A 27,821-nucleotide genomic window follows, 5' to 3' on the forward strand; every position below is an offset into this window, starting at 1 on the left:
CTTTGTACAGAAAACCTTAAATTAATTAATTAAATATCTCAAATTAACAGACGCTTGCATTAAACACTTTGACTAAACATTAACATGGGTTGGTGGAAAGCACAGCGTGTGTTCACGGCGACCTTTATTAAACGACTGCTGCATTTAAAAAAATAAATAAATAAATGTAAAAAAAGTATTTTTGGCATTCAAGAGCTGTTCCCAATTCATGTGTGTCAAATTACCATCTGTAAGTAAATGAGGGAGAATTGTGCTGACAGACGGTGTGTCAGTGAATGGGACTCATTTATTGCTACACAGGCGTACAGTACATTATGCAAATCAGAATCTATGAAGAAGATGAAATCAGGAGGGAGACAAAAACAAAACAAAAAAAATTGACAGATGAAAAGAATGATTCTCAGTGACATCAATGTGTCACTAAATCACATTACTATGGGACTGGAATAAAAGCATATGTGGTTATCACATTCACGTCTTTCTCTTCTCTTTTCTTTCATCTCCCTTCCCTTCTCTTATTCACCCTCCCTATCATGACATGGACTCTCTCTGCACTCTCTCGTGCCTCTCTCGACTTGACTCGATGCCATCCAATCTTTACAGTGCTTTCCACAGGATTTGACACTCTGATGTTATTGTGCAGGAAAGATGATTTTCATCTCAGCTCACTCTGCCGAGGTCTCGTGCAAACTGACATCCCCCCACGGTGATGCTGCCAAACTTACCGGCACTAACAGCTTGTGTCACACCACTTCACGAGTTTTATGAGATGAAGACTTAGATTTTGGCTTTTCAGAAAGAGCTGATTTTATCGGAAAAGATCCATGGGAAATTCTATGATAATAAGGTATTAGCTTTGATCCCTCAAAAGCACACAATCTGCTTTATAAAATTGCCTTGTTGGACGGCATTAACCTGTTGTTTTGCAGAAGTGTATGGTGTCGAGAAAAAGGGTGTTTGACTAAGATCTGGAAAATAGAGCCCGCGAACATGTGTGCAACTATCTTCACCGAGTCAAGAGCAAAGAAACAAGCCTGACACTTTCCTTTCAATTTCACTTCTTTGTTCTTTGTCTTTGTTTACTGTGTCTAGAGCTGCAACTAATGATTATTTTCATAATCGATTAATCTGTCGATTATTTTCTCGATTAATCGATGAATCGGTTGGTCCATACAATGTCAGAAAATGCAAAAAAAAACGTTGATCTGTGTTTGTCAAAGCTGGAAAAGACTTTGTTCTCGAATGTCTTGTTTTGTCCACAAACCAAAATGATTCCGTTTTAATGATTTCTTGGTTATGTGGGGCAAAGAAATGAAGGACATATTCACATTTAAGAAGCTGAAACAATCAGAAATCTTGTTTTAATCATGAAAAAAAGCTTCAAACCGATTATCGATTATCAAAATAGTTGGCGATTGATTTAATAATCGATTAATCGATTAATCTTTTCAGCTCTAACTGTGTCACTGTATGTGACCAGTGTTTCCCAATCCTGGTCCTCAGGGGCCTCTGCCGCGCATGTTTCCCTGCTCCAACGCACCTCATCATCAAGCTAAAACAGGCTGGACAGGGGGACCTTGAGGACCAGGATTGGGAAATACCAATATTTGACTGACTCTGTCTCATGGTTGTCTTTGGCAAAAAAAGATGACTGGGCTGTTTTGAATGGAAACAGATTTAGCTTGGCTAAACAGACTAGAGCCAGAATAATCATCACAGTCTCATTCTGGGCAGTAAGCAATTAGTAATTATATAGAACAAATGAAACAAGAAGGTTGCTGGTAAAGACAGTCCCTGTGAGAATTAGGAACTTGCCCCGCAGTTCCATGGAGTTTCTGGCTGCTTTTAGCTCATTATTTTTATAGAACCAAAGTCAGTTTATATTAAATAACGTTCAGCTAAAATAAACACTCTGACTACTTTCCTTTCCTTGTGTTGTTCTAAGTTTGTTAACCTTTACAGTTTCGACTGCACTTCATGACCTCCACTGATATATCCAGGTTGGAATGACGGTAAAATCCCCTGACAGTGAGAATGTATTCCAGCCGCCAGGGGGTTGGGTGTCCGGCCACTCGGTGGGTGCGATGATGTCCGGGGTGGAGTAGGGGTGGGGGAGGGCGGGGTTTGTAGCTCCAGGTGTGGGACAGCGGGTAAACTCCCTCATTCCCAGTTTATTGGCCTATATGGGCACGTTTTCTTATTTCGACTGCCTCCATTCTCCATCTTTGGAGCAACTGGGTATAACACCGTGGATCACACTACATCACGCTACACTTCTGAGGAAGATTGCAGGAAGCGCAGTCGAGACTGTAAAGGGAAACAAACTTACACAAGCCCGGAAAAGGAAAGTCGTCAGAGAGTCATTTTGTGAGCTAGAATGAACCTCCTTTTTGGACTCAAAATAAACAGAATGGCTGTTGAAAAAGCTTATAAATGGCATCAAAATATCAAAATGTGTAAGCATGCCATTACCCTTCAATATACAGTATATATATATTCACTTGCTTTACCAACATCATGGGCATAAAAATGCAATACAAACTGCATGGTTACATGAGGAATTTTGTCACTTAAAACTCAAATGGCTAATGCAGGAGCAAATGCATGTGGTTTTAATTCAACTGTATGTTAACTGAATGACTATGAAACAATTATATACTCTCTCTCAAGAGCTCTCCTTTCCTGGTTTGTCTATTTTTAAACAAATCTGCCAACACATCCTTGAGGGTGACAGCCACAGTTGCTATGGGAGAATGATGATCTGCAACGCTCCAAATCTTTTCCAAACTGCTATACATATCTTGATTGTGCTCTGTTATCCCGTCTCTGTCTTACTGTCTGTATTTTAAGCATCTACGAAATAGCGCTGGGGGAGCAAATCTCGTGCAAGACCTAAACCATGTTGTCTTGCAACTCGCAGAGTTAAGTTTATGCTGAAATACAAAGACAAAATGAATGTGAAGTGATTTTCTGTGTGAAATTCAATAAGCCCATTTTTGTCTTTGTTTGACACCAACACATTACCATAGAACATAGAATTGTATTACACTTGCTCTGCTTCAGAAGCAAATGATAAAGACTACAAGTAAAAACTTATCAATTAATATTTTATCAAAAGGAAGAACTGCATCAATATGATCAATGGACTTCTGTTCGAATCAAATGAAACATTTATCTTGATGCTGTAAAAGCAAAATAAGTCTTGAAATGACATATTAACCTTTTCATTGAATATAATTGAGTCATAATTAAAGAGAGAATTGTAGGTACACAGGCTTACCAAACCAGGGATAGCACAATAAAGTAAACACCTGTGCGAGAGTGAACCAACATTTTAAACTTAAACGCCTGTTAGACTCTGATCGAGAAAGGTGAAGGCAAAGCTTTGCCAGCAGCAGCAGAGAGTGAGGCAGCGTTGGTGTCACAAGTGAAGGAGGAGTGTTATTTAAACTGACCACCTTGGTGTGAGTGTGGCTATGATTGGAACTGATTGTGGTCGGCTGGCTGTCAGCTGATTATTACTATTATGAGTCCTACATGAACTGCGGCAAACACACAAACAGAGTACCATAACTATAAATGTGTTAAACTTACATTTCACCATCATATACAGTATGTTGCTCAGTAAACTATATTCCACCTTCATATAGCTGCACAAGTAAGGATTAATTGTACATTCATTTATATGTTAACATGTTCTTTATCCAGAGTCTAAGCTGTGGTACATTGTGTATTTCATTACTCATCATATTAGACAACTAAAGGGAGAACCACAGAAAATGTTTGAAAAAAAAAAAAAAAAAATGATGACACACAAAGGTCCTTGCCAATTATTCTGCAGACGCGTTGGAAGAAAAACAAAACACGCCAACCACAAAAGACACAAAAACAAATCAAATCAGACTGAGGAAGTTTCTTGTCCGTGAAAATGCTTCAATTATCCCATAATCCGCTGCCATGTGCCAGCCAGACCATCACAGTATGGGTATGCAGAGCTTTGCCGGCGGCAACACTCAAGTAAAACCCCGAGCGTCTACACAACTCCCTTGTCTGAGACTTGGGGTTGCTATAGAAACCACCCAGCCCACCGGGAAGCTGAGATAATCGGAGATACCAGAGATAGAGCGGTGATGTCATTTATACACACACACAAAGTAACAAGTACCCAGTGATCCCAGTCCTGCAATGTGGTTTTGCTATCAGTCCATAAGCTTAGAGGAGGATCACTTTGGAATTATCACATCTTCTACAGCATCTCTCTATTTATCTTTACTTTATCTAACCACCAGTTCATTTGTTAGTTTCATATATCATATTAGCCCTAAAACAGACACACTTTCAACAACATTTTGTTTTAACACATGGTCGTTGCGTGTCACGTGTAAAGCCTCATGTAAAATGTTATTTTCCATGTTGTTACAAGAAGAACATTCAGTGGGTCTAAATCACACATTAGAAAACATCCATGGTCAAAGCCAGGTAAGCCATTTCTACACCGACTACAGGGCAGCATTTGTGTTCAATTACTTTTAATTAGTGCGACTGGCTACAGGCTCTTTACCCTTGTGCGAAATCACTTTAACACAAGCTCTTGACTTGTGTTCTTTAAATGAGAACAACGTGAGGAGAAAAGCCAACAGTAGTACAGATTTAAGAGAACATAATTAGAGATGAAAATTGGCCCAAAACAACACATATAGTAACAAAGTGTAGGGTTGTCCACACTGATGTGAGTGGGGAACGATTAATAATGGAAGCTGTCAATGCAATGGCTTCATGTAACAGGTTGGGGATGATGCATCACCTAATATCAGCTCTTGGAAAAGCCCTTATTAGTACTCACCGATGAGCTCTTTGTTCCTTATGTCCAGGGCCATATTTCTGAGAGCAGTGGCCACGGCACACACCACTTTGTCATTGTCTATCCTCAGTAACTCCACCAGGATGGGAAGTCCCTTCTCCTTACGCACAGCCACACGGATGTACACCGACCACTGACAGGGAGAAAGCAGGAGTTAAACAGGATTCCATTGGAGGTAAAAACACTTCTTAATGTTCTTCATAATATAAAGATAGTATGGGTTTGTAACACACTTAATTTCAATTAATTTTACAACATAGGTTTTTACTTTTCCAGGATTATTCAATGTTTCTATAGCAACAGACGTCACATTCTACTTCTTGAATGAGATAATGGGGATGTGTGGCCCCCAGTTGAGATGGCAGTTACTTTCATGGTCACACAGCATGCAAAAACAAAAGAAAGGTGACTGCAACAATAATAGCACTTTCCCATTTGCTAATGAAACCATGTCATTTAAGCTCACTTTACAATCATCACACTGTGACGAACCCTGATTTTTAATCCATGTATTTTCTTGCTTCCTTGGTACCTGTGTTGACTGCTATTTCTGTTTCTTTTTAACCAGAGACAAACTGTGATTTAAATTGGCAATGGAACGAAAATGGGAAAAGGAGACAGATGAATCACAATGGGCGAGGCCAGGCAGGAGATGTTGTATTCAGGGGGCAGGATGAGAGCGGCTGAGGCATTAAACTGACTCCCAAGTGATATACTCTATCAAGGAGAATTGGAGAAATGAACCAGAAAGGTTTGCAGCTTGGAGACCACTCTATCCTCCCCTCAATAACTATCAAAGCACACTTAAATGGACCACTCCACATTAAATGGTTCAAGTGGTGCCGCCTTGTGGGTCAACAGGAGAAGACTGGGGAGGTGCTGAACAGGAACCAGTGACGGATATATAAAGCGAAACTGAGCGAGTAACTTTCAAGGAAATGTTGTGATTGGGTAAACAATGGTGCATATAATCGTTTTCGGAAATAAATCACCCTTGAAGGGAAATTATCATGTGTCTTAGCCAAAAGCTTATGGAGAAGAATCTGCCAGCAGAACGCCAACACAGCTTCTTTGGAAACTGTTATTAGGGGTATTCCCAAAGCAAGGGGTATAGGCTTGCTTGAAATGGAAACACACAAAAAGAGAGAAAAAGAGAGTGAAAGATGCAATGCGGCCAAAACTGGGAAATGTGATTTCCTGAGGACCACCTGCACCCTTTGCTTTTGTTGCTCTCGCTTCTCCTCATCACCAAAAATCTAATTTAAACACCTCCCACAAATCAACATTCATCTCGAAAAGTGCGGCTCATTTGTTTCCACAGAGCAAGACTAGCACATTAGCAATTTTTTGACAATTTCCGTCAACATCCCCCCGGCAGTTATTGTCGCCACCAATGTCAGATGCTGTGTAACCATTTCAAAGTCAATCCAAGGTCAGACCCTCACCACTTTCTGCCTTTCACCCTACACTTCCCTCAAGGCTACAGCTGCCCTTGCCAATACAAGCGCGTACCACCACATGCTCTCCAATACAAACATATGACTCAAACATCATTACCCTCGAGCCGCTTCAATCAGTCAGCTGCAGCTGAACCTTTAAAACCCAGTGGACATAGCCTTTTACAGCTCCTCCCCTCTTGCTAGTGCTGCAGATATCGGGATACAGCTGGGCCACACAGTAGCTACTCTCTTTTCTTCAGGTACTTTTACACAGTGCAAACATCAACAATGTTTTCGATAAATACTCATACATAACCGTGCAAGCATTTCCCATAAGAACAGTTTTATATTCACACACTAAACTAATGCATTTATTTCTTCATCAACTCTCTATAATCTGTACATTCCTTAAATGTTATGTTATGCCAATAGAGAATAGAGACATTGTATATACTGTATGGTTAATTAATGAAGTGAAATGCCAATACTAAAGTCAATGTGTGTGCAAACATACATCGCGAGTAAATTTACTGACATACACAGTATTGGATAATTACCTTTTGCCTAATTCAGAAAGAAAGCACTTAGAAAGAAAGTTTAGACATATCATATGTTTACATTCCCTTGAAACGCCTTAAAACTGAGTTTGATGACAAACAGGAGCGGGTACTATGAACACTGTGACAAAGCTGGAAAATTGTGACTTATGCAATGGCAATTGGGCAAATCACCATGGATGTACAATATAAAGGCGTGAGAAATGTCAAGTCGTTTGTGTTTTATATTCTTCTGACGGTGATAGAAAATAGCAGTGATATAAAAACCTTTGATAAGCAGGAAATACCTTTCATGCCCAAAGATCTGTGAGCTAACCTTGAGTCATTAACCAAGAACAGATAGTGGCGTTAATTGATTTTCCTCAGATTCCTTTTTTTTTTAGAAGATTTCTAATCAGTAAGCCATTTTTTAGTATCTGTCTTTGCAGAACCATTTGAAACGGACTCATTTGTTTAAGATCGCTAACACTTCAGAGACTTCCAACACTGGCATTGAATAAATAAAAGTTAGGGGGAAAAAAATACAAAAAGAAGAAAAAATACGAGCAGCTACCTTCCAACTGCCTGCAGCCAGGTTCTGCAGAGCTCCGGCTGCTCCCTCGAGAGTGTCAGGATTTGAGCATTCAGACAGCAGGGTGAGGTAGGGCTTGACTATGGTCGGGTGCCACAGCATTTGCACACCTTTTGGAGGGTCTGCCATGTCTGGAAAGGGGCCCACACCATCCCACTGTGACAGAGATTAAACAGATGTTTTGTTAATGTATGCATTCATTGATCCCATACTTGGTCGTCATGTTCAAGAAAGAGATGTCTTTGGATGTGCACATATTCTCATTTGTCCTTGCTTTATGTCACAAATGGCTGCAGGCGCATCTCAAAGCAAACTGCATTTGCTCTCTGTAAACCCTAACCTATTAAGAAGTCAAAAAGCCTGGTAAATCATTCTCTGTCAAACGGTTATGTAGGGAATATTGTTGATGGAAGGGCGATATGGGAAAGGGCAAGAGGAGAGACAGAAGAGAGATGAAAAGAGAGACTATGAGACAATATTTCACTCCTTCTTTTGCTTTGAGCGATAAACCTTAAGGCTCCAAACCTATCTTCTCCTTATACCTCCTACCACCTCCTCTCCTGCACTAGTCCTTTAATGTTTAAACCTCTTTGTTGAGTGATGTGTCCACACCTCTTTACCATGAGCATGACCTCACAACCATCCCTCACTTTGCCCTCACACATTGCTTGCTATGCATACCTAGTCCTCTTTTTCTCTCCTGTTGATCTTTTATCAATAACTTTTTTACAGTTGTTTTTTTTCTTCTTTCCTGTAGACCTCCTCAGTTCTTTGCTCTACTGTTCCCCCTCATCACCTCATCTCAAGGTAAACCTGGCTAGTGTGTGTCTTCGGAGAGTTGCTGTGCAGAATGTGTGCACGTTATTTTACTATACATAGATTCTCTGATCATAAAATCAAAGGATTCTTATAGTTTGAAGTCTGTAGAGTTACTACAGCAGGGGGAATCAATATGTTCTGTTGACTAGAAACATCCTACACTACATACTAAATAGAGCAGGAATGTATAATGTTCATTTATATAGCTCAAAGTTTACATGTATCCCTCCTCTAAGTATATCAAATATTTTCCCTGTGAAAAAGAGTTTCATATTCAGGCTTGAAGATAGACGAGTAAAAAGTGAATTTCATAGTTGACCTGTCGAGGGTTTACTCTGCCTTTCAACCCAGTGTCAGCTGGGATGGACTCCAGCTCCCTCTTTGACCCTGCAAGGCTGAGGCTGCATAGATAATAGATGGCTAGGATAGCTGGAAATCCATATACCCTGCATGATTAAGAGTAATCTTTTGGTGGTTTGGGCTGCATTCCGCAATAAATAGACATAACCATTGATCAGGTTACACCAGTCTTGTTATGGAGGGGTTCCCAACCACCAAGTATGGGACCAAGAGCTTGTGCTGTGCTGAACCAGGCCATGAAAACCTCAAGGAAGCAAGCCGACGACACCGTGTTTGATTAAATATCACAATAGAATTCATATTCACTGAAAAATACCAAACCAAAACAAGGCTTTGCAGCAGACTGAAAGTTAAAACCCCGCTGTGTCTGTCATTTACACACATAGCACCATGCTATGACACCTTATCTCTAGAAAACAGGCCCAGGGCTCCCATTGCTGTTGGGTTAAATACTGGGGTTGTGTGTTTTGTACAGTGGTTAAGGTTGAATAATGCTTAATGCTAAACTTTAAAAGACCTTAACATGAAATTAGTAGTAGAGTATGCTCTCCCTGACAGGACCGTCTGAACTATGACAACTAATGCTTGGTGTGAATGAAGAGTATAATCTGTTCAGATAACTGGATACTAACATTGTTTTATAATAATGTATTAACTAACAGCAGTAGTAAAAAATGGCTTTCTTTGAGTATTTGTATAAGTGGTTCATTGGGGTGTTGCAGTCCAGTTAAAGCTCTCATGCTGCTCCTTGACCTCATAATCTGAACCTTCTTTGAATAATTACATTGAGTATAATTCAATAAACTCTCTTGTGTCATTCTCGCTCTCTCTTTCTACTTTCCCTTACTCTCATTTTTCAGTGCCGTCTAAAACTGTATTCCTCTGGGTTCTGTCTAATTGCTCTTTGTCTACACCCGGCTATGAGTTACTGTCTCTATTCCTCAATTCAGACCAAATCAAAAAAATATAATTAAGGCCACAATTGCACACTATGATATCAGATCTGAACCTGATGGTCCTGGGTCTAAGGTCAGGTTTGAGTCATTATCTGGCTCAACTATTAAAAGGGTTTAATTATTTCCAGTTGAAGTTAAATAAAAATGCATGTAATTCATTTCTTTCTCTGATTGTGCCAATGGTCTGCTTCTATGCCTGTCAGATATTACATATAAATGCACAATGTCTGGTTGATGCCTAATGGAGTTAAGTGAAACAGAAATAAAGGTCTGGATTCAGGTTTGATTTGGGTCTTAATTATCACTTTAGTGCTGATGGGATTACCGATTTGATTATGTGCTGTGCTTGACAGCTGTAAACCTCCACTCAGCTGTTTGTCATGTTATGAAAATATGGGAATAAGGGAAGTCCACCTGAACTATACCAACCTGACATCAACAGCAGAGAGGTTGAAAGCTTTTGCAAGAAAAGTTGGAGTTGGAAACTATCAAGTGATTACCAAAAGATTAAAGAAAGGCGACTTGTGAAGCAATGCATTATAAAAGAAGCAAATGGATTCCAACTCTCAACATTCAGCTCTCTGTATACTCTGTGATCTGTGACTTTCATCTGTTTTCCATTATTTACCACACGTCCCCGTTGAAGGCAAGGCTGCCAGAACCACTGATGCTGCATTTCTGCTTCATCATGAAAGCTGTCCACTTTACTTTTTGCTTTTACTGTATGTGTGTGTGTGTACACAGACAAGGAAACTGAGAGTTCAAATCTGAATAAATAAGCAGAGAAAACAGTGAGAGCGCATACATATTTATACAGAGCCAAGAGATCACTGAAAAGTTTGGGTTTGATATTATCTGATATCTGACGTGATACATTCAAACGCCAAAAGAGGTAATATCTTTTTAATTAATGGTATTCAAACATTCAGTAGTGAATCACAGACTCCAGGCATTTATAGGTTTAGTCTAACCCTTTACTGTTGTTAAAGCGGACCTAGACCGGAAGTTCCAGTTCTCCTGAACAGCAGATCGTCCTGCTCCGGGCATTAGTCCGGGCACATCCGGTTGCATACATTGAACCGCAGAAGAAGAATAACGTCTGTTGTGGAGGTGTTTCACGAGCGACAGTGTCTTCTGACTCTGGGTCTGACTCCGGGTCAAAGTCGTAAAAGGGACTGCGGCGGGGAGTCGTGACAAAGCTACTTTTAAACATTGTTAAAACAATGTTTTGATAATGAGTAGCAGTGCATCCACCGTTCCAGAGGGGGAAGCTGCGCTTCTGAGAGCGGGTGTGCTGAATATGTCACTTCCGGGTATTGGCCAATCACAAGACAGTTGGGAAGGCTCTACGCTGGCTGGCCAATCACAACACACTCTGTCTTCTGGGGGTGAGAGTTCAGTCTGAAATATCGCGGCTCAGGAGAGCGTCAGAAAAGACAGATTTCTATCGGCTCGTTTACAGCAACTAGGAGGTGGTTTTTGACCATAAAAACAAGTTAATGTATGTAAGTAGACCTCTATAACTAACATATATATGTGCAACAGGACCACTCTATGTGAGCTTTAAAAAAACAAAATCAAAAAAGAGCATTCATCCATCACCTCACCTGGTCAACTCCCTTCTTTTTCTTCTTCTTCTTGCCCCAGCAGCCAGAGCTCTCACCGTCGCGGCCATTGGCGTCCCAAAGAAGGCTATCCAGCTCTTCCAACCCCCCCTGCTGGCCATGGGACGTCTCAGCAGCCAAACGATACGACAGGTTTCTCAGGATGCAAACACAGTTTTCTACAGTCTGGGGATAAAGTATGATTGAGGAGATTAGACATTAAGTGAAGTAGGAGGGAGAGGAGAAGAAGATGAACGATGAAAAAGAAGGGATGTACAAACACGAGACTATTTAAAAATAGACAGAAATGAATGAAGGGTGAAAGCAGAGGCAGGAAATTTGCCTTTGATGCTGTTTAATGAAAGCTGTAGCCTGAAAACACAGTCAAAGCATGCTCATAAAAACCGCCCACTCTGGCACTTTTACACTACTGGCCTTCCGCTCCCACTCACGAGTCAGCCAGACAGACAGAGAGAGAGAGAGAGAGAAAAAGGAGAGATAATAATAAGATTTTGTTAGCTCTGATTTTGAAATGAGATGAGAGGAAACTCAGGTAAATGAGGAAAAATGACAAGCCCAATATATTGTATCACACTCCATTAACCACCAAGTTTAGAGGTGATCTCACTAGCCTGGGAATATATGAGAGTGTAAGTGTGTGTATTACAGTGCACTGGTGTCTATTCTTCAGTGTGTCATTTCCCTGTAGGGTGTGTAGTTTGATATGCACGCGTTTGGCTTCAAACTGAAAAAAGGGGAGTCATTGAGTCAACAGAGTGGAAATTAACGAAAGCAAATCATCCATCCTCTTTCAGTCTGACCGTTCCTTTCCACCAAAAACAAAGAGTGTAATTGAACAACCTAAAGAGATGCAACAAACAACAATGTCATGCTCCATTGAGCCGCAGGCATGTCTTCAACTTGTTATTCGGGTGCTATTGTAGAATGATGCAGAAGAAGTTGCATTTTATTTACAATCTACCGTGACATTTCATTTTCCGATGTGCTATTTCACATTTGCTCTGTGCCGTGTTCTTTCTGGCTGTGCGGCTTGAGGAATAAAGAAGGTTTCTTAAATGTTTTGTTTCAGTGTGATTATGTAGTGCTACTTGTCTCCACATGAAGGTCGGATGTGGTTAGTTATCCAACAGCACTCCAGAAACACTGTGAAGGTATCTCAGTTCAGGGTCTCATGACGAGAACTGCACTCTTATCATGGTTTAACAACCTAAACCAAGCCAATAAAAGCAAACCATTTGTGTCAATGACAGCCGCTTTTGTCTGTGTGTGAATATTTTTTCTAACCTTGTGCACTTCTATCCTGGCATATGAAGCTGAAAGACAGAGCAGACAGATAATAGGTCTGACGCAGAGGTGTCAAACTGGTGGCCCGCGCCCCACTTTTTTTCTCCAGACCAAACCCCACTCCCCCCTAAACCCCACTGACCAGACTGGACACCCAAAGGCCCCCTGGTCATTTGAGTTTGACACCCCTGAGCTAGTGATTAAAGAGCAATTTTCTCATTTAATGGATAAGCAGACAGTTTGAGGGAGTCTGGACAAGGCAGAGGAGCATAAAAAAGAAGAAAGGACAAAAAGATGGTGAATGGCTACCGTGTGGCTAATGGATAACACTGCTACAACTGAGACGACTCGGTAGTTAAGTTACCAATCAGTCTTTGTTAGGAGGACTGCTCTGATCACTGTAGTCAGAGGGTGGAGAGGGGCGGGTGTTGAAACAGTGATTAAGGACGGCCATTTAAACAAGGCTGGGAGACCTTGAGAAGTCAGTCATCCACAGCACACGAGTGTTTATATAATGTATTACTGACTGGACCAAACATACTGTGTCATGAGCACAATACAGTAAACATGTAATCATGAAGCCACCTTACATTTGATGTAAATTAGTAGCAAGACTCGTGATAACATTTTAGCTTATGTAATAAATCTAAAGCAACTGGCCATAAAATCCTCCTAATATGTCACAGAGATTCAGGAATAATATTCATATAACATACTGAACTCACCAACAACAACAGTACAGCCAAAATATTTGCATTAGAACAAATATTTTGCAGTCTGCAAATCATGTTTATGTTTTGAAATCATGTTTTGGCATGTGGCGCCACCTACCGCCGTCTACCAATCATTGCAGTCAGTAGAGTCTCAGCTGACGAGCAACCACGGGCTGCCAGTTAGGTCAGAAAAAACGAAACCTAAAATACCTCTGTATTTTGAATTGGAATGTAGTAACCGTTTTTGGCCACATTCTTACATATGGCACCTTTAATTTACCGCAAATAAAACTAAAAATGGGTTCATGTTTTTGTGTGGGTGTGGGTTAGGATTCAGGTACAGTAAGGGTAAGGGTAGGGTTAAGGTAAGGGACTGCATGACGTAATTTCGTCATACAATCATTTTCCACGTGATACAAAGAATAATGCACCGCACAGTGGATGGAGGTAAAATGAGAAATGCATGAGGGAGCGTGAATGAATTTTTGCACAGACACACACACACACACACACCTTGCTGTCGATCTCGTTGCTGCCCAGAGAGGTCTGAATGACAAAGAGCAGAGCATCTGTCAGGCCGTCACACTCCCTCATCCTCCGTCTTGCCTCCTCACCCGCGGAGCTTACATTCCTGTAACATGCACACAGAGAATACTGGTCAGAATGTGTGTGTGTGTATTTGCCAAGGAAAAAAAAAAAAAAAAAAAAGTTGGTGATGAGCGGGGAAGAAAAGACACCAGGCGAGATGAAAGAAGAAAAGAAGCCTATGATGAGAGAGAGAGAGAGAGAAAAGAGAGCAGGACAAGGGAACCTGGCAGTTCTCCCTAAATTTAACAATTGAATAGAGAGTATTAAAATTCTGGATATATCTCAATCCATGCCCTGAAGGCTCACTTCAATTTAAAGCACTTGACTTGAGTCCAAAAATAAGAGAAAGAAAATGGAAAAAAAAAGAAAGGCAGCTTTAGTTGAGCAGTTGGTGCCTGGTTGTCACCGCCAACCCTCACATCAATGGTGCTTTGATAATTTGACAATATTGTTCCGTTTATTATTGGCAGCTTTGCCAATATGATGCATGGAAAGAATGAATTTTAATTAAAATGGAGGTACAGGTGGTTGGTGCTGGGCAAGCTGTGACAGGATTCCAAGCATTAAGCCGTCTATGATACAGATGAGCTCACTATAGGACACTGATTCAGCCGTCTCATTATTGTAATATCATTTATGCAACTTCAGTTGGAGCACAGTCAAGACTACGGACCACGAATGACAGCATGAAAAGAAGTCGATAACATTTCCTCATACATATACATGTTTATAAGTCAAGTACATTTTAATGTACGTGTTTCATGTTCAAAATAAAACAAATCATCATCACAATCAAATATGTGCAGAAGGAAACACATTAAAATGTTTTACAAAATGACAAATACTCAGAAATAATGTTTACACATGAATTATACTTGTTGATGTTTAGGTTACTTTAGATTTACTGGCCTGAGCTTCACGGAGTGTGGGCGCAGAATACGTAATGATTCTGTATGATTTATGGAAATTCAGAAGATATAATTTTCACGCAAACTATATTTTTCCTAATCCTATACAGGTGGAATATCAAGCAGGTTTTAAACTCGATAAACCAAAGCAAACAACATCATAACTTTCATTTTCCAAAGACAGCTTTGTGCAATCTTCCGCACAAAAGGCCTGTAATGAAAAATAAGCAGTAAGAAATCACACTTTTTTATATATACACTACCGTTAAAAAGTTTGGGGTCACTTAGAAATGTCCTTATTTTTTAAGGAAAAACACTTTTTTTTTTCAATATAACATTAAATTAATGAGAAATACATTCCATACATTGTTAATGTGGTAAACGACTATTCTAGCTGCAAACGTCAGGTTTTTAATGGAATATGTACATAGACGCCCATTTCCAGCAACCATCTCTCCAGTATTCTAATGGTACATTATGTTTGCTAATCACGTTAGAAGGCTATTGGATGATTAGAAACCCCTTGAAAAACCTTGTGCAATGATGTTAGCCTGTCAAATGAAAAAAGTAAATAACATAATTATATAACATTCAGTAACATCATACATATCACATGCTAAACCTTAGCATTTTAGGAAAATACTGCACTCAACCTCCATTACACTGTCTTACTGTATGTGCAAGTGAGTGACTGCCACCATTTCATCAACTGGGAAAACAAAGCAATTATTTGAGTTTGGCAGCACAAGCAGAAAGATTCTCAGTAAAATGTCAAAAAAACACAACAACTGATGAGGCAGACAATTGTTGTGTGAACGAGACAACTTTGTGATGGTATGAATGAATGAGCTCATCCATCACATTGGCATACTAAAGACATCACAGCTGTTGCACCAGTCTATGAGACGGGGTCAATCATTTTTTTTTGTACAGATGAGAAAGAGAGACAAGGGAGAAGAGGAAGGAAGAACTCAATTAAAACTTCACGTACACAGCTGCCTGCTTCAAAGAGAAGGTCAAGTCATTTTCACCCACTTTGAATGCCAACGGACACACGGCTATACAATGGAAAACCCCACTTAGTGAAGACAACATTTTCTGTCAGGCTGATATAAAACAACAGAACAGTGAAAACACTTCACCTCCACTAATGTTCAAGCACCAAGGACACACAGTGGGCTGGTGAGAGGGTGGATTATTTGTTCCTTAAGTACTTAGCCTTGAATATACTGACTTTCTACTGAGATTTTCATCAACTATTTTTTTTTTTATCTGATCCATTATACTGTAGTTGCAGGTTAAAACTCTTCATACATGTTAAGAGAACTTTAACAAACTGGGAATGATTTGCTTTTGTAAAGTGAACAGTCAAACCAGTTTCATAGAATGGAGAGGAATTTGAAAAAAACAAAAAGCAGAAATCTCTTATCCAGCATCTGCCTAAATGGGAAATCGAGGATTGAATCTGCTTTTTAAACACACCAGAAAGGACCTGATGAAGATAATTGCAGAGCCCAGTCTTGTTGCCATTTGGTTAAATTGCAGTTACTTTTAGAGATGAATCGACATTAAATGTAAAACAACATCTGAGCTTCAGTTTGCATTGCATCATTTGGCACTTTTCCACTTTACGGTTCCAGCACGACTCGGCACGATGAACCATCAAAACGTGGTTTTATACGTGACACACACGCAAACTACTGACTTGTGAAGCAGTTCTTTTCGGTGTCGTAAATCATTAGACTCAGTTAATTAAAAAGATTAGTTCAGCACTTCCTGCATGACATGAGCACAGACTCAGTCTGTCACTGAACTGAAATACGGTGGAAGAGGTTGTGACTAAATGTTGGAGATCAACGTGCATCTTTAGGATTTCGATTTTGATTTGTCCAGTTGTACCACTGACATTGACACATCTGCTTTTCTATTAATGCCCTATCAGGTACTATTCCTAATGGAAAAGCAAAAAAAACAAGCCATGCCGATTTGAGTCGTGCTGGAACTGCGTCGTAAAAAAGCGCAAAATGTTTTCTCTTTCAGCAACAACACCCTGCAGTTTGAGGCATGAAAGCAAAACCTCCTAAAACTCCTCATGTATACGCTTTAAAAGCCCGGAATTCTGCAGCTGCATGTCCTATCTCATGCCCACATTGTATTCAAAACACAACAAAATAAACATGTAGGTGCCAAGAAACAATTGTCATGTATAATGCTCTACCATGCAAAAAAAAATAATATTTAAGCAAATTTCAATTTTTGTGTGTAAACATAGACCAATGACATCCTTGCAAGAGCTGCATTAATCCATTCCAGTGCAGGACGGGGCTCATTTTGTTGAACGACTTTGCTTAATGGCAGCGATAGAAGCCAGATCACACTGATGTGGTGATTATGCTTTTATGATTTATGATATTAACTCCATGGTACATTAAGTGAAGAGGATGTAACGGTGTATATGAGGACCTTCATGCTGGTTTTACACCTATGTGTACATTTGTGTGGCGTGTGCACCTCCTTAATATTAACGGGTAATCTCGACCATTTCCATTACAGCCTTACAACTATTGTATAAGTGGCACTCGTCACTAATTCAGTGCAACTCAGTAGCCTGTATATTTAAATAATTACCTGCTGAGCAAAAAGTCACCAAATTTGATTAAGTGGCTCGTTCCAAATTCAACTGTTTTTTTTTTAGCTGCAGTGAAGACGTGTGTAATTTGGCACCAGTGCAACAGAGAGAGCCATTTCCTAACTCGACCACATGTTATTTAAAAAAAAACAAAAACATTGTGTAGTAGTTCAGTGATGATTGTATTTCTAAAATGTAATACACCACATTTGGCCTGATCTCATGGGAAATTTCTGGGAGGAAACAGAGAAATGTGTCATGCATCCTCTTTCATTAAAAAAATAAAATAAAAAAACAACAACAACAATTACAATATTGATTGCATGACTCATCATCAGTTAAATACAGGATTGTAAAGAAACTGTTTTTGGGAACAAATGACAGCAAAACAATGTATTTTTTAGAGAATATATAGAACCCACAGCCATTTACAGTTTTTTTTAACAGCAGGAAATGGAGAGTATTATAAATGCACCCCTGTGGTTTGGGGAAGGATGCCAGTAATGAACCACAATATGTCTGACTCCAGCTAGGGATCTTTGTTCCAATTCATCACTTCCTCCCATCTGTCCAACAGACATGAACTACACCAACAAAAAAAAGCAGATTTTTGTGCCACACGTACAGTCAGACACAAACCCTGACACAGGCCCTGTTTGAAGGCAGTACAGACAACTTCCCTGAGTGTGGTGGATTATGGGGACATCATTTACATGAATGCAGCTTCTTCAGCTTTCCACTGCCTGGACACAGTCTTTCACAGTGCTTAACTCTGCCTTCAGAACACAACACTGTGAAGTCTACACTCTGCTCTCGTGGACTTCACTAACTCACTTCACTTTATGGAGGCAACATCACTGGTCTACACTTCTTTACAAGGCCATATTGGGCAAACTACACCCATATCTGTGCAGCCTCATGTTCCCAGCCAGGAGTGGGGGACGAGTCCCGCTCATCACATCAGCTCCTCCTCAGAGATCCCCAAATCCACTCAGAACTTGGTAAAACGGCTATTTCCTATGTTGCACCTTGGTCATGGAACAATCTGCAAAATTTGAATTTAAACTGGACATTATAAAATCACTGGGAATAATTTTATTTGTTTTGATTCTGTTTTCTCGAAAAACAGATTTAATCTGAAGGGACTTCCTGGTAAAATGAAGGCAAAATAAATACATGTACAGCCCTCTCTACGTGACCTTTGATCACTGATTTACTGAAGTCAATGAAACGGAAGTTATGTGAACGTTATGTCCATACAAGTCATTTGATAGACCTCATCTACCCAGTTTGCAGCCTATAGCAACATGTGGTGTTTATCTCTAGCACGTAAAATAACTGACTGATTCGGTCCAGTGCACCAACAATTTTAATATCCAGAAAGGATGTAAAAAAAAAATCTGCTATCCATTCAGTTTCCATTATATTTTAGGGTGTATAGTGACTCATAATACACTTCTGCTCCCAACGGAAGACATTACGTAGTAATAAATGCTGTAATTGGAGTCATAATAAGTCATAAAAGAATGTGTACTTATCATACACATCCTTATACTATATATATAGGGAGGGAGGGAGACCTAAATGGGTAAAGACACACTAATATAGCATCATCCCCATATGATATTACTTGAGAAACATCTCTACTATCTGCAGATGCTACTGTCAAAGCCAGTAACGTGTTTTTTTCATCAACTTTACTGCATAAAAGGAAACTAGACGATTTCTTCAGCTTGATTTGACATTCGTTTTCCTTTCATTGCCGCAACAGTGTGACGTAGTGTCACTCAGTGAGTCACTTTCAGTCGCTTCTTGCTGCTTGACGACTCGTGGAACATGTACAGCGGAGATGTGAACATGCATCTCATGCAGATGGCTCTGTGATGTTGCTCAAGGAACTAATGACCACTGAGTGACTTTGTGTCAAACAGCTGGTGTGTGGTGGCTCTGCACAAATGTCTGACCACGTGTGTACGCGTAAGGGTCATCACCAGATGGTGCACACACACACACACAAAACTCGTATAATATCGATGGAACGAATAAGGATTTGTGACGACAAACTCCTTATTCATGACTGAGCTAATAAATCATCTTTTTTCCCCTCCCCACACATCCGCAGGTGCCTGAAAGGAAACAAATTGAAAGTGTTTAAGGGTGTGAGATCCTGATAAGTACAGAGACAAACACACACACAAACAGTGAACAGCATCAAGGTGGCAGCTTTTTCATTCTGGCTTGGCATATAACCAACAACCTGCTGGGAGGTAAACAGCACCTGAAAGAAGGCAATGGAAACTCCTCTGCAGGAGACCGTGTGTGTGGCCTGATAACACTGTGTGTGTGTCTACCTATATGCGTGTGTGTGTATTGGAAGTAGCCCTTAATGCTTACCTCCTCCTGATTAGACAACAATATGGGTTCATCTGCATCATTAGCTGCTTGGCTCACATTTAAATTGGGCACACATTACAGGTATAATAAAGAATGTTTCTGCATTGAAATATAAATTGATGATGCTAATGTTATGTATTTTATTGCGAAGTGTACTTACAAAGGCCACAATGTTTCCAACACTAAGTTATAGAAATGTGTATTTATATTCAAGGTAACATATTGTTTCATTTTGTCTGCCTTTTAATGGTGTTATCCACTTTAGCTGTCTCTGCTTTAACGTCCAGGACAAAACCCTGTTAAAACATCAGTGTGAGGAAGAAAATATTCTGTACTATTTGTTATACAGCATGTTGTCTTTTGTGTTTAAAAATTTTATTGTGTATATTAGTCACTCAGGTATCATGACTAATGACTACAGAATATCGTACACTATGCTATGTGCGTCACACCGTACGCAATTAACATGAAGGTTTTGTGATTGAAAGGCAACTATTCATTGCTTTACACAGTAAACATTCAATGCGTCACACTGCAACCACATCCAATCATACCCTTCAAAAACAAAAGCCAAAAGATCTACATATCGCACCATTGCTTTTTACGGAACCTTGAAAAAGCAACTCATTAAAAACAGCCGACAACATCTTTTATTTATACTCAACAAAAATATAAACGCACAAACTTGAAATGCTGAACAAAAATAGAATGTCATGACATTTGCTCAGATTCTTGATGCATTTGTTTATGGAATGATTTGTTTTGCTCAATCCCAGTAGTCCAGTGTCACTTGGCCACTCCTATTGACTACAATCTCAGATTGAGTATTTCAACTCACGAGAGTCATGGAGCATGGCAGAGTGGTGGTCAATATGCGTGACCAGTGCAGAGACACTCCTTTTGTGAAATTGTACAGTTGGTGAAATGATCGTACAAACGTGATCGTATATCGGGCAACACTGAACAAAGGGGCCAACAAGACAACAATTCCCATGAGCCAACATTGCTTCCTGATATCACCAAACTAGGTCTTTGTTATTGATTTGACAGCAGAAGTTATACACACACGCAACTGTAACACACAACCGTTATCCAGATACCTAATGCCCTAATGATAACCATCCATAACTCCTTCATGCTATGGCTGCTATGATTAAATCAGTTTAATATATTTACCTTTCAATTAACACACATTATGTGTGTGCTCACATATATATATATATAAAAAACTGCAACCACAAACACAGCACAAAGCAATTTACACCAACGGTTTACATCGGCTCAGTTACTGCACTTAACTGCCACTGCATTTTTATGGACTGCCCTTTAATGAACTATGTGTGAATTGTATTTTATGTTGTCTGTATCATCTTGGAAAAAACACATATGTATTATTTTCTGTCCCCCGCAAAGGGACTGTGGACTTAAAATAGTAGTGTCTGCTAACTCCATGTGTATACTAATGTCCAGTACTATGCTGTGTCCCCTTTAAATAAACATAAATACTCACATATTAAACGGTAAATAACCAAAACTAATTTGTATGTAAAGTTATGTAATATGCATGCATTACAGAGAGCACACATAGTTATAGGGTAATGAGAGAGGGGAGACGTCTGAAATTGAGCTGAAATACACTGGGACCTGGACAATGTGGCCTTGTGTCATTGTAACCTCCCAGAACAGACAGTGAGATGAAAAAATAACCCTGGAGAGCTGCAGAAACAACTTCATGTCTCTTTGTGTGTCTCAGCTGCCTTCTATGAGATCCTGTTAGTCTCTCTGTCACATTCTTCACACATTTTACCATCTCTTTCTTCTCACCTTTCCAACTTCTTTCGGCCATTGTTTGCTCTGCTCTGGTCCTACACTCTCCTATACCAGCTTTTTACAATTTGTTCTCTAACTTCACAATGTGGAGCAGCACACTGACAGCATCGTTTGTCTTCTCCCGTATCTATAGAGGCGCACACACACACACACAGTCTTCCACATTAGTGAGTTAGGAATCAATAAACCTGACATAAAAGTTGAAAGTCCACAGACATTATAGACGAAAACTGACAACTTAGTCTTAAAGGTTAAATACATAAAGCAATACATACTGCTTTCATACAAACACCGTAGGCTCGAAGCACCAGAACAATATGAGGCTTATATTTAACAAAATCCATTTAAAACATATGCAACTGCAATTTTATGTGCAGGCCTATCATGTTCATTGTTTAATGCATTATTTATAAAGTTTAGTTCATATAAATACCTAAAGCAAATTCAGATTTACCCTGTCAGTCATACATGACATGCAGTGTAAACATAGTTGGTCTTAACCAGAAACATGAAAAAAGAATTAAATAACATTTCGTTTTTAACTTGCATAGAAAACCTCATACTCCCACCTGCAGTTATAGCCATTCATCATCGCTCTTAACTTTTTAATGTTGAGTACATCAAAACATTTATATTTAATTTGTAGTAACCTACGGTGTGCCCTGCTCTCAGTCACTATTCACACACATTTGAAGCAGTTCGCCATAAAATGCTATCCAAATGCAAATTCAATAATGCATACGAGGCTTATAAAAAAAATACTGGAGTTGAATCAGCACTGAAATACAGTACAAAATCCCCAATGTCATATTTGTAGCAAATGCAAAAAACTATTAGTGGACTGAATGTGTACAGGTGTTTGTGTTATTGAGTTATTGTGTATAATCACCATGTCCTACAACACAGGCCCCCTTGGCAGTTTCTGTGCTGTGCTATGAAGAATGCTGACAACAAGAGCCACGGGGGTTTAGAACAAACACTAACACTGGATGTTTCCCCCCAAAGTGCTGATAGTATCAGCTAAATACCCAAGTTACAGTAATACCTTGCACTGCCAGCTGTTGTTAAATTTTAGTATAGCAATCAAAGGTGGTATATTAGACTTAATACTCCCGTGCAGAACAACAAAGAGCAAAGACTAAAAAACAATTGTGCAAGCCGGTGTTCACAAAATGGAAATAAATGCCTACTAGCAATGGGATCCTTTGCTTAGGTTTACTAATTGCATACAAATGCGTGTCCCTCAAATCAACATCTTGCACACAAAATGATATAAAATGTGTACAAAAACATTTAGAAAGCATTTGAGACAACACTCAAACAAACCTGAGAGGAGCCCTGCAGAGACAGTGGTGAGGATTAATCCAAAAGCTGCTGGTGGTTGATTGAGTCCACAGCCCAAACACTGATGGCCAACATTTTTCTCCCCACTGTCTCAAACCTCTGTGGAGTTGATGTGTTTGTATGACAAAAACACTGTTTATGGGTTTGAAGATCAGATAAAAGCTATTTTTTATGCTCACCAAATAGTCCCAATAACACAATACAAAACTAAATAATACTTAGTGTGTGTTAAGGTTTTAATGGTCAGTGTATGTTGTAGTTGTATCATGCAGACACTGACCAGTCTTGTCAGTTAATGTTAAAATCAAACATGAGAAGGTTTGACAATGTGAATGTCCAAATGACAGTAACTGTGACAGTTGTGGTGTCATTTTAGTGCCTCTCCTGGGATTCAAACACACCACAGTCTACTACATTTAGAATGGTTTGTAGATTATTTTTTTGTGTGTGTGAATGGATATTGCTCCCTCAGGAGAGACATCAGCCTAGTTTGAGCTGACATTAAGGCTAAGATAATCATTCTTTACAACAGTGCTGAGCATAAAAGTAGTAAATCTAACTTGTCCTCTGTCAACAGGCTTGCAGTGGTAATATAACGGTGTGTGGAGAACCATCTTGGTGCAGTTTATGACCTTAGTACCAGTGAGTCGTTGACGGCACAGCCTGAGTTCACACGACATGACTTGCTCTCTTATGACCAGGAGTCTTAAAATTGCTTTGTTATCATACACTTGTGACAAAGACCCATGTGAGACATGACACATGGACAAATGGACAGATCTAGACGTCCTTTTCATCACTTCTACAGGTTGACCACTGGACTTTTATTAAAACAGTGCTGTTCATGTTTGCCACCACGTTTTGTTTTTATACTTCATACTGCTGTTTTTTCCTGGAGGACCAGTGCTGTATTACTCCTGCCTTAAACCTGTCCTAAAGTTGTAGAAAAGTAACGTCAGAAGAACATCGGAGAACATTCTCTAAAGGTTGAATCAAGATTGTGACAAAAAAGTTACTGAATAGAGTTTCACGTTGAGGACATTATTTATATACTTAGATTACTTTTGCAGTTTAGCAATAACAGTTGACTTCTCTAAAATCCTCAAATTCAGATTAGACTCTAAGCCGTTCGTTGTCCTTCATTATTTCAAGGTTTAACAACTAAGGAAGAATATTCTATCAGCACAATGCACCGAGAAAGACTTGACACACAATGTATTGGTAAAAGTCTGGAAGTTGTTGCTATGGTTACAAGCATAACTTAGCAAACGAGAGAACGGTAAATGAGTGCGAGGGAGGGAGAGAAACAACTGTGCATAGGATAGTGGTTATTGTAAATGTGAATACTGTATGTGCTTCTATAATCAAACAACAGTAGATAAAGTAAATGTTTTTTGTACATTAATTGTCTGATATAAGTTTTTTTCCCCTTTATAGAGAAGAAGAGGGAAGAAGAAAATCGTCACACATTGAGAGATAATCTGATTAGATAACGCATCATTAGTCCCACAGTATAATACAATTACTGAACTGAAGAAAACCATAAGGATGCCAGGTATGTATGCATGGGTACACCAGGAGAAACCACAGAAAAAAAATTATTTTAAGTCAGGTAATGTACAGCCTGTTGATACAAACGATAACTGATGATGTCAAGTTCCTGGACACCACAGCAGATGTCCATTGATTTTCTGTAAAATATTAAGCTACATGAATCTAACAGCTTGCCACTTCTAATAGAATTAAAGGCAGATTAAAACAGCAGAAGATGCTGAGATGTATCAACAACACAGCGTCCGCAGCCGACACACACAGACAAATGATTTTGCTGCTCAGGAAAGTAGCGGTTGTTGATGCTTCTCTTTAGTGACAGTCGGTCTTAAAGTGCTATAGGGCTGGCTCCCGAAACAACAAAAAAACAAACACTTTAATGAATTTAAATCCTTAATATGAGGATGTTATAAGCAGAGATGCTTGTTTATACTTAATGATAATATTTCCAGTTCACTGAGCCTGTTTGCCCAAAAAACCACACTATTCGCTCTCAAACACTGAGCTGCAGTAACAGGCTTGAGCACAGACAGCAGAGAGGTGGTGCACATGGTGCAGTCACAGCTGAGGGGTCCACATGCATCACCCAGGGCATTTAGCATTTAGCGAGAGCTCGCATGCACCTGTTGGTCACGCAACATGGCAGGTGATTGGTGGTGATGTGATTTGGGACACGTGTCACGGGTCACTGGGGGACGCATTCAATCCTTTCTACTGCACCTGCTAATTTGCCGCTTCGCATGTTGCCACCTCAAACTGTTAGATAACTTTATCATCATAGACTTTTGTTTCCTCTATCACCCTTAGGACTCAATCAAATAAATGTCCATTACATTCAAACGGTTATCAAACCATTCACACAATTCAGAGCTCATTAATCAATCAGCTCCACATGACTCAGCAGTAACAATAAGGAAGTATAAAGCGAGATAGCTGCAAACAGGTTAATGTAAGACAGAAAACGCAAAGAAGCACCACCAAAACGTTTAGAAGCGAATTCTGATGCCAAAAAACCTGTCGATCAGCACTTTGAGAGAAGAAATGTACTGCTGGTGTACACAAAGCTAGATTAACGATAGTTCTGAAGACCAGACAAAGGCAGGATAATGACAACAATAATAAAAATCACCACAAGTTATGCACCGGAGCTTTAAAATGAATGGAAGTAAAATACAAAGAATAAAATATCATTAAGTGTAAAAAAAATCCTGTCACTTCCACCCACAGCTTTATACTGCTATCATATGTCTGCAAGAAGTCAATCACATCTTAATTGTATATCTATATGGCATGATGTTGTTTTCTTATGATTGGGGGAGAAATAGAAAGAAAAACAATAACAAGAGTGTTGCTTTTACCTGAGGCAGCCTGTAGCATTGCGCAGCACCTGGGAGGTATGAAGATGGAGCTTCCGGTCCTCATGGTGGTTGGGGGAGGTGTCCCAGTTAGAGTGGGGGATGATGACACTGTTGGTCAGAACTGCCAGGGCGTCCTGAATTATTGGCATCTTCAGAGCATCACATGATGACAGGTTCCATAGCACTCCTGCATAAAAAAAGAAAGAAGAAACAACACATTAACAAAGCTGCTTATGTATCTACTGTACACCACTTGTTATGTGTGGGCTGCATGGTCACATCGCAACTTGTTAGAGTGTGGAAGTTTTTCATGAGTGACAATGCAGGTTGACACATATTACACGCATCATACCGTGATGTCTGTGGCAATTAATTATTCTGTCGTGTCCAAACAGTTACTCATTAATACACGCTCTGCGGTGGAGAGACATACAGTATCAACATAAACACTCTGAGCATATGAGCAAGATATACAGTTATCTAACAGTAAGCACACAAACAAATAGTTGGCAGAAAAACTTGCAAGTTTGTATGTATGATTATTTATATATGCACCTCCCCCCCCCCCACACACACAGTCAGATGGATACCAGATGCCTTTTTGCAGATGGATGGCATCACCTTCTATCTATCCATCTATCCATCCGCTAGTAGTTAATCACTGCTGCTTGCAATGGTCATCTCCACTATCAGAGCAAGACATAGCAAAATTGATGTAGCTACAAAATGAGACAAATGTGTGAAACAGAGGGTGACAGAGATATCAGACACAGAATTAGAAAAATAATCACATGGCAAGACAGCAGGAGGAGCTGAGTGATGGCTCAGGAAGAAGACAGATTGAGACAACGGAGGAGCAACACGTTTGAATATGACAAACTATGAAAAGCTGTGGCGTTGAAGGTCACCATCTCTCCGATATTTGGCGTCAGACTGCAGATGTCTCGGGTCCTGGGTGACAGATGTTACTACTGGAATAAAATATGGGCATAACTCAGGACAGACTGTGCTCTGTGTGCAATGGACTGTGTTCATAGGGGCTGTCAGCGCGCTGAAATTGGTCACATTCATTCCACAATACATTATGCACATATCAATTTTTGCTCAGGTCTTGTTCAATGTGACCATAAATGAAATATATGGGCTGCAGGGAGGTGCAAAGCAGTGATTAAAGATACTGTCATCGGAAATGACAGCAGTATTCAAAGTGAGCAAGACAGTGAATTACTAAAATTTCTGGGTGACTGCGCTGTAGGTAAACCTGTCAACAAACACTATTGTATTAAAAGACAGTGATGAAAAAAAGGAAATGGCAAGCTGGGTCACAATGGGTATTATTACGCTGCACAATCTTTACTTTCAATATTGCTATCTTGTGCAAACTGCCATGCAGACACCGGGGTGCTGTCAGTTTTGCATCATCAGCAGCAAACACCAGACTTGATGCTGGACAGTTTACTGCATGCACCAGTGTCTGTGGCACTGGCAATCAGAATATTAAAGACAAAAGGGAGTGTGCTCAGGTCATGGTGAAGAAGGAGAATAACATTTAAGATGGAAATATGGAAACATCCATCCCTCGCAAGTTGCAACCTTTTCACAATTAAACAATACAAACATAGGTTTGAACAACATTAAACAATACAAACGTATGTTTGTATTGTTTAATTGTGAAAAGGTTGCAACTTGCGAGGGATGGATGTTTCCATATTTCCATCTTAAATGTTATTCTCCTTCTTCACCATAATTGTGAGGGAAATTAAATGATCTATTCAGAGAGAAAGAACATTAACTGGAGAGTTAGTTAGTACAAAAGTTAAAGAGGAACAAAAAAAGAATGCTCAAGACAGTTGAAATGTGAAAAGGAAGCCAAGAATGAGTGAAAGAGGAGAGCAATGTGCATGTGTGTTTGAGAGGTCAAGAAGTGGTCGATCATTTTGCAGTGACCTTGTATGCTATTTGGCAGCAGAGTGCTCACACTGACTGTGTGTGAGTGAGAACATGGTAACATTTGCCTCTACTTTCACTAATCAG

At 39.7% G+C, this 27,821-nt stretch overlaps 1 protein-coding gene across 1 annotated transcript in view; it reads right to left on the reverse strand.

The window, feature by feature from the left end:
• ctnnd2a (catenin (cadherin-associated protein), delta 2a) overlaps window positions 1-27,821 on the reverse strand; it is a gene marked incomplete at its 3' end in the record, with an annotated part of 207,662 nt that overhangs the window by 26,655 nt on the left and 153,186 nt on the right. Inside the window, exons 14-18 of the mRNA XM_083901908.1 lie at window positions 25,788-25,974; window positions 13,699-13,816; window positions 11,171-11,353; window positions 7,411-7,584; window positions 4,844-4,994 (exon numbers count right to left, since the gene is read on the reverse strand). Coding sequence (XP_083758034.1) covers window positions 4,844-4,994; window positions 7,411-7,584; window positions 11,171-11,353; window positions 13,699-13,816; window positions 25,788-25,974 — 813 coding nt within the window. The remainder of the gene's footprint in view (window positions 1-4,843; window positions 4,995-7,410; window positions 7,585-11,170; window positions 11,354-13,698; window positions 13,817-25,787; window positions 25,975-27,821) is intronic.

This window comes from Microchirus variegatus, assembly GCF_963457635.1.
Source record: "Microchirus variegatus genome assembly, chromosome: 15".
Classification (NCBI taxonomy): domain Eukaryota; kingdom Metazoa; phylum Chordata; class Actinopteri; order Pleuronectiformes; family Soleidae; genus Microchirus; species Microchirus variegatus.